Source organism: Saccopteryx bilineata, chromosome 9 (genome assembly GCF_036850765.1).
Source record: "Saccopteryx bilineata isolate mSacBil1 chromosome 9, mSacBil1_pri_phased_curated, whole genome shotgun sequence".
Taxonomy (NCBI): Eukaryota; Metazoa; Chordata; class Mammalia; order Chiroptera; family Emballonuridae; genus Saccopteryx; species Saccopteryx bilineata.
Window position 1 is genome coordinate 45,790,947 of NC_089498.1, and position 7,739 is coordinate 45,798,685.

The window sequence follows — 7,739 nt, forward strand, 5'->3', positions numbered from 1 at the left end:
ACCTCCCATTTCTAGCTTCCTTCCCCTTCTGCCCTACCACAGAATGTCACCAAAGGTGCCCGCCACAAGATAGCCCTGAGCATCCAGAAGCTGCGTGAGAGGCAGAGTGTCCTCAAGTCTCTGGAAAAGGTGAGGACCTGGTATCCCCATCTCCAAGGTCAGCTGGCTTCCCATTGATACTTGTAGACTGAAGGCTCTGGGTCATCCTTGCTATCCATGTGGCCTCCCCTCAGGCCCTCCCCAACCCTCAGGTCTGACCTTCAGGAGCCCCAGCCTTAGGGAGCCAGACTCTGGGGATCAAGTGCAAGTTGGATCACAGGGCTGACTTGTCTGTGGCCAAGAGACTCCCCTCCCTGTCTGTCCTGATGTGTGTCCCTAGACTGTCTGTTGACTCAACCTCTCCCCTTTCATTTTTTCATTTCTGACTAGTCTTTCTGGTAGAGTATAGAGTGTCTCCCTGGGTTCTCTCCATTTGGTTCGTTTCTCATCTACTCACTCATTTTCCATATCTGCCTCGTATTGCATTCCTTTTCCCCTTTTCCTACCAGTTGCCTTCTGGTTTTTTCTCCCCTTAGTATCATGGTTCAGATTTCTGCATCCGAATCTGGTTCCATATTTGGTGGGACCTTAAGGCACAACAGGATTAGATCACCTTCTCCTGAGCTCCGTGGGACTCCACCTTGAAGGGGGAAGAGGGAATACGTGTGTACAAATGTGTACATATATTATGTGGGCTTGTGGTACTTTTACCTGCCTTCTCTATATGCTGGAACCCAGGGTTCCACCAGGCACTCTCCAGGCCCTGTCTGACCCCATTTGTGTAGTCATTCTACATAGATGTGGGGTCAGTATGTGACCCCAGCCATGTCTCTCCACCCAGGATGTGCTGGAAGGAGGAAACCTGAGAAGCGCTCTGCAGGAGCTACAGCAGATCATCATCACACCCATCAAAGCCTACAGTGTCCTCCAGGCCACTGTAGCCGCTGCCACCCCCACCACCCCTACTGCCAAGGATGGAGGCAGGGGGGAACCACTGCTGCCAAGTGCTGAACCTCCTCTGGCTCATCCCAGCACAGACAAGGGTACTGAGGCCAAGGACCCTCCATCTGCAGAGAGCTACCCCCCTCCACCAGCTCCAGTTCCCACTGATGGCAGTGAGCCAGCCCCAGCTCCCGTCGCCGACGGAGACATCCCCAGCCAGTTTACACGGGTGATGGGCAAAGGTAAGACCACCCAGGGCCCAGCAGGAAGTTTTGGGACAGAGAGCTAAGTGAACCTAGGCATTAGGAGTCAAATTCAAGTTAAATGGTAGAATCATAGCTTTTTAAAGCACCCTAGGGTCTAGAGTACCACAAAAAGTGACTTGAGACTGAGGTGGCAAGGCTCCTGTCCTTAGGTTTGTTCAGGCTGGGGGTGGGAGACAGCCCTTACCCTCAAAATGTCTCTATCCTGTGAAAGACAGAACAGTATGTCAGTGGAAACTGTGTACAGTAAAGAGTGAACAGATAAGGAGAATTCATTGGTTCTCTCAAAGGTGACTGAAGTCTGTGGGATGGGTATGGTGAAGCTCTTAAAGAGCTTTTCTAAAGCAGCATGACATAGACTTTGCACTTGGGTCTACATCTTTTTAGCTATGTTACCTGGGACAAGTGACTCAACCTCTCTGAGCCGCAGATTCCTCAAGCGAAAAATGCCCGTTGATAAAATTCCTTAAGAGTTAAAAGGAGCCTGACTAGATGGTGGTGCAGTGGATAGAGTGTCAGACTGGGATGCTGAGGACCCAAGTTCAAAACGCCGAGGTTGTCGGCTTGAGTGCGGGTTCACCAGCTTGAGTGTGGGGTCGCTGGCTTGAGCATGGAATCATAGACATGGCGCAATGGTTGATGGCTTGAAACCCAAAGTCGCTGGCCTGAGCAAGGGGTCACTCATTCTGCTGTAGCCTCTCGATCAAGGCACATATGAAAAAGCAATCTATGAACAACTAAGGAGCTGCAACGAAGAATTTGTGCTTTTCATCTCTCTCCCTTCCTATCTGTCCCTCTCTGTCTCTGTCGCGCGCGCATGCGCGCGCGCGCACACACACACACACACACACACACAGTTTTAAAAAAGGCCTGTCCAGGCAGTGATGCTGTGGATAGAGAGTCAGACTGGGACACAGAGGACCCAGGTTTGAAACCCCAAGGTCCCGGCTTGAGCATAGGATCATAGACATGACCCCTTGGTCGCTAACTTGAGCCCAAAGATCGCTGGCTTGAAGCCCAAGGTTGCTAGCTTGAGCCCAAGGTCTCTGGCTTGAGCAAGGGGTCACTGGCTTGACTGGAGCCCCCGGTCAAGGCACATGTGAAAAGCAATCAATGAACAACTAAGGTGCCACAACTATGAGTTGATGCTTATTTCTTTTTCTGTCTCCACACACATCTCCCTCCCTCACTCCCCCCCCCCCCCCGCTAAAAAAAAGAAAGACAAAAGAAAAGATGTCATTGACTTCATATCTGCCTTACGCCAGGCACTGTGCTGGGCACTATATATTTACATGGTAAGTCAGATAAGTCTTAGCACATAGCTAGTACTAATCCAGTCTGTTTTCTGTCCCTCCTTCTGTGGCAGAGGGCATGCTGGGGGCTAACCTCCCATCCTTTCCTATGTCCCCCAGTGTGCACCCAGCTGCTGGTGTCCCGACCAGACGAGGAGAACATCACCAGTTACCTCCAGCTCATCGAAAAGTGCCTGACTCATGAGGTGAGAACTTCCCTAGAGCTCCCAAGGAGTGATAGGCAACCCCATCACCCTCAGAACCAACCATTTCTCATACCCACCTCTCTAGCACTCATCTCACCACCTACTGGCCCTCAGCATCCCAGTAAAGGCCACCTTTACTGGCCCCTCATGTTAAGCCTGGTTTCTTGTACCATCTTCTCCTCCTTCACAGCTCTCATCACAGTTAATGACCACATGTGTATCTTCTCTTCAGCTAAACTGTTAGCTCCGTGTGCAGTCATTTCTGCATCCCAGCATTGCCTGGCACAGAGCAGGCAGTTGATAAATATTTGAGCAAATGAACAGAAGGTAGATCTGAAAGAAGCACCCCCTCCCTGCTTTACTTTCCTAATTCTAGGCTTTCACGGAGACACAGAAGAAACGGCTGCTGTCCTGGAAACAACAAGTCCTGAAGCTCCTCCGGACCTTTCCGCGCAAAGCTGCACTAGAGATGCAGAACTACCGGCAGCAGAAAGGGTAGGCAGGCAGCCTAGGCATGCAGGCCCTTCCCCCATAGGCCCTTGCTGGTTGTTAGTTAGTGCTTAGAGGGGCAATTGCATTATGGGTAGGAATCCAGTAGGACTCATTCAATCACTGGGTGACTTATACACATCGCCCAGTGAAGACTTTTCCGGAAGAAAATCAGGATGTTCTTACCATGAGAATAGGCTGCTGAGCTGGCAAAAAAGAGCCCGTATCTTGATAGTAGGCACCTTGCCTGTCCCTTGTTCTCTTCACCTGTGTTGTTCTCTTCAGCTGTGTACAGAGGGCTCTGAAGTCCCTTCTCACCCCAAACAAATAACAGAAATGTCACACTTTAGTATTGAAGTTAGAACTGCTTTGTTCCTATTCTGAGGGTACCCTTGGGAAGGAGGAGACAGAATGTGTGAAGCAGGTACTTGAAAAGGGAATCTTTGCTCAGAGAAGTTCTGTGTTCTGTCCTACTTGTTGGAGTTGTATGGGGAGGTGAGGAAGAGTAGACAAATGGGTCTTTTCACCCAAACTGACACCCTGCCTTCTGCTCTCTCACAGCTGGGCGTTTGGCTCCAACTCACTTCCCATAGCTGGCTCTGTGGGGATGGGGGTAGCCCGGCGGACCCAGCGGCAGTTCCCAATGCCTCCCCGGGCCCTCCCACCCAGCAGAATGGGCCTTCTGAGCCCCTCAGGCATTGGGGGCATCTCCCCCAGACATGCCCTCACCAGCCCCAGCCTTGGGGGCCAGAGCCGACAGGTGAGCTGATGGAAATAGAGGGTCTGGTACTTCTGGGGTTGGGCTGGTGGTGCCTGGGATGTGTGTGTCTATATCTTTGTATCTGCGCCTGACTTATAGGGGAAGGGGCTCCTTTACCAGCTCCACCTCTCCTAGGCTTGGGCCTCTTCCCCACTCACCCACTTTCTCTTTCCCCATGCCCTTTGTAGAACCTGTGGTTTGCCAACCCTGGAGGTAGCAACAGCATGCCCAGCCAGAGCCGTAGCTCTGTGCAGCGCACCCACTCACTCCCAGTCCATTCGTCGCCCCAGGCCATTCTCATGTTCCCTCCAGGTAAAGTGCCCCAGCCCTTGGGAACCTGCCTCCACAAAACCCTTAGCTGACCTTTATCTTCCCTCTGTGTCTCATAAGCTCGAACATCTCTCCCCATCCTTGCCATCACTCTGCACCCATCTCTCTTCATCATGGGTTTTCCTGTGCTTTTCCGCAGCCCCATTTCAATTTTCTCTCTCAGGTTCTGCCTTCCTTTCTCTAGCTTCTCTCACCCCTTTCTTCCACTCCTGCATGTCCACATCTCTCCTTCCTTATGTCATAATTTTGATATACATGTTGGACTCTGTCACATCTTTATAGAGGATCACTAAATACCCAATTTGGAAGGGGTTAAGGGGGTGAGAGTCAAAGCAGTGAGGCTTCTATGGCGGGGAGTCCTGCCTATCAGTCCACAGGCATTCTTTCAGATGATTAGGCTGGAAACATTAGTTTTTGGATCATATTTTACATTAAAGGGTGTTTGAGGTGGAAGGACTGTTTTCCCTGTACTCACAGACCAGCCCAGAACTAAGAGATCAAAGTGAAGGCAAAGGGTAGAAAAGCATTAGCCCTACCTTGCTCAGTAAGGATGACTTCTCCACCCTGTGCCAGGCCCATTGCTGGGCACCAAGGCTGCAGAGGCAGATAAAGCTAATTGGGAATGGCTGCCTCTGGAGAGCTCTCAGATATGCAGGTGACCCTAAACTCTTCCTGTCGTAAACTGCCAAATCAGGAGGGATTCTTAATTTATGAAATAATGTGGACTGACTGCCATTTGTTGAAGGCAGAAGACCCGTTTGTCATGTTCATCCTAGCAGAGGGTTTGGCATCTATAAATGATATTAAAGACTGGATGGAGGAACTACAGGAGCAAAAAATAAAAATTCTTTTTACCAGTATGCCGAGTGCTGGGCTGTTTGTCAAACAGTTTACTGCACTGTCAAGTCCTGTCTGATGATCAAGTCACAAATCTGAGACTCAAAGAGGTAACTTGCCCAAGGTCAGAAAATTATTTTTGTTAAGGTGGTCTGACATGGCCTGAGCTCAGATTCAGAGGAGATATAATGAAAGGTGAAGCTGGATGGAGGTGGAAGCAGGGTCTTCTAAATCCAGGTAAAGAACTCGATTTCCTCCCAGCAGCAGTGACAAGCCCAGGAAGGGTTTTAAGCAGTGTGGGTTGGGTATAAGTCAGCCCAGAGAGAGGGGCTTCTCCCAAACTCCAGAACAGAAAGCCCTCTTGAGAAGTGGTTTGAGGACAAGCCCTGTGGCTACTGTCCTGATTTGCCCTGTCTGTGTGGCCTGCCCAGACAAATCTAGCCCAGAAGAACAAGTCCAAGAGGGGAGGGGAAGAGTTCTAATTAAGCTTCTGCACTAAGTACAGAGCAGGTCATCGGGGAGCATAGGGCCTCCCAGCACCAACAGCAGATGCCCAAGCTGTGCCCAAGGCAGCATGCTGAGTGTGTCCAAAATAGTCACAGCTTTTATGGCCTCCAGGTAGCTTCCTCAGCTTCACATCACCTCCTCTGTCTGTAGTTCAGTCTTTCTCTGCATTGGCCAAGCCTCTGCCCTTGACACATCTGCCAGACACACCGACGCCTATCTCCTTCATCTCTGCCCAGTCACACCTTCCATCCTATGTGTGTCTGTCTCATGTGTTCTGTTTCTCTGTCTCCCTCCCCCTCCCTTTCCCATTTCTCTCCCAGCTGCTCCCCAATGCCAGCTTGTCCTGTCCTTTGTCTTCCTAGTTCTACTCTCCACCTCAGTCCAGCCCTTACTACCTCCACTCTCCTCTGTCCCATACAGACTGTCCGGTCCCTGGGCCTGACCTGGAGATCAATCCCACTTTGGAGTCTCTGTGTCTGAGCATGACAGAACACGCCTTGGGTGGTGAGCATTTCCTCTTTCCCTGACCCAGCTCCCACCTACCCAGCAGCGTCTCCACCTCTGAACTGAACAACTCAGAGTCATCCTGAGGGTCCCTTGGGGAGGTCAACTTCAGGGAGGGCCTGACTGGGATGGCAGGCTACATGAGCATCTTCTCTCAAACCTCCCATCAGCTCCTGATCTTCCTCCCTTCCTCCCTTTCTTACCACAGATGGGACAGACAAAACTTCTACCATCTGACGGGACCCACAGCCCAGCGCACCCATAGGCTCCCTGGGCGGCGGGCGGGGACCAACTTCCAACGGGCTTCCCTGCGACAGCGAGAGGGTGGGCTGGCTCAGCTATACATTCTAATATTTTTCTACTCTGTCATCCTTTTACCTTTTAACATTGGCACATGCCTTGCTCACTCCCAGGCCCATCAGGGGATCTCTGCTGAGAGACCCAGGGAGGTAGGGGGTAGCCAGAATAAAGGGGCAGGAACTGGCCAGCCTGCCTGCCCTCTCCTTTCTTCCCTCATCTCCCACCTGCCCCCATCCCACCCCTGCCTCCTCAGACCACTAACTACCTGCCCCCCCAAGGGAGCAGCTTCCCCCAGAGACTCACTGATCCACTATCTTGGGGGCCTGCTCAGAATTACCTGACATTTGGGGAGACAAGTGGGGTAGATAACCTGCTCTCCTAAATGTTATCTTGAGAGGCGCTAAGGAGAAGGCAGGTGCGGAGAGGGATCTCTCTCCTTGCCACCTTCTTCTCCTTCCCCATTCCCATCATTCCCCAGATACAGGAGCCACACTCTTCTCACTCACCTCCTTTTGCCCGTTTATCAAAGGTTCTCTACAATTAATTTCTTAGGCCTATTTAAGTACATATTTATATAGTTCTTAACGGTTTTTCTCTGATCATTCCCTCTCATTTTTAGAATCCCCAGGTCTCTCTCTGAGCCAAGAAAGTGGCAGGGGGAACCTGAATTTTACAAGAGGAGAGGGGCAGAGCCCCCTCCTCTAGACCCCCTAGCCCTTCCCCACTTCCCCGCAGCCCTGGCTCCCCAGATGCAGAGGTTGAAGGTGAGGAGCCAGGATAGCCAGTGGTCAGGAAGTCTGTTGCCTTAACATCCCCCTCCCTTACCAACATATACTCCTTTCCACTCCCAAGTCTGGTTGCTGAAAGACTTTGGGGGTAAGGAATAAGGGAAAGGGGATTGTTTGGTTTTTGGTTTCTTTCCCCATCCCCTTTTCTTTCAGCCTTCCCCCACTCCCCATTATGTCATGACCTCATTAAGTGGAACACTATATCATAACCCAGAGATTTGTCCCAGCCCCAGAAGTCATACAGACCCTATGGTCCTTGATCCTACTGTGGGGTTGTGCTGGGCCCAGGTGGAGGCAGGGGATTTGGGGGTTCAGGATTTGGGGAAGCCAGGGCCCCCTATTCCAACCCCACTTTCCCCTCAGTCCTCCCCTCCCCCGCACACACACTGGGACATTCTCAAGCTTTTCACACCGAAAAGGGAAAAAATGTTATTTTTAGATACATTTTATGAATAACTTTTGTTATGAATATGGCTGGTAAC

At 51.1% G+C, this 7,739-nt stretch overlaps 1 protein-coding gene across 2 annotated transcripts in view; it reads left to right on the forward strand.

Annotated features, from left to right (window-relative positions):
• Positions 1 to 6,513, forward strand: part of SAMD4B (sterile alpha motif domain containing 4B) — a 46,551-nt gene extending 40,038 nt beyond the window's left edge. Inside the window, exons 6-13 of one of the 2 annotated variants that reach the window (XM_066243333.1) lie at positions 16 to 129; positions 881 to 1,223; positions 2,657 to 2,742; positions 3,119 to 3,237; positions 3,793 to 3,991; positions 4,180 to 4,303; positions 6,086 to 6,169; positions 6,378 to 6,513. In XM_066243333.1, coding sequence (XP_066099430.1) covers positions 16 to 129; positions 881 to 1,223; positions 2,657 to 2,742; positions 3,119 to 3,237; positions 3,793 to 3,991; positions 4,180 to 4,303; positions 6,086 to 6,169; positions 6,378 to 6,406 — 1,098 coding nt within the window. In that variant the 3' untranslated portion in view covers positions 6,407 to 6,513. The remainder of the gene's footprint in view (positions 1 to 15; positions 130 to 880; positions 1,224 to 2,656; positions 2,743 to 3,118; positions 3,238 to 3,792; positions 3,992 to 4,179; positions 4,304 to 6,085; positions 6,170 to 6,377) is intronic. The other variant, XM_066243334.1, reaches the window with a different exon arrangement.
• The last annotated feature ends 1,226 nt before the right edge of the window (positions 6,514 to 7,739 follow it).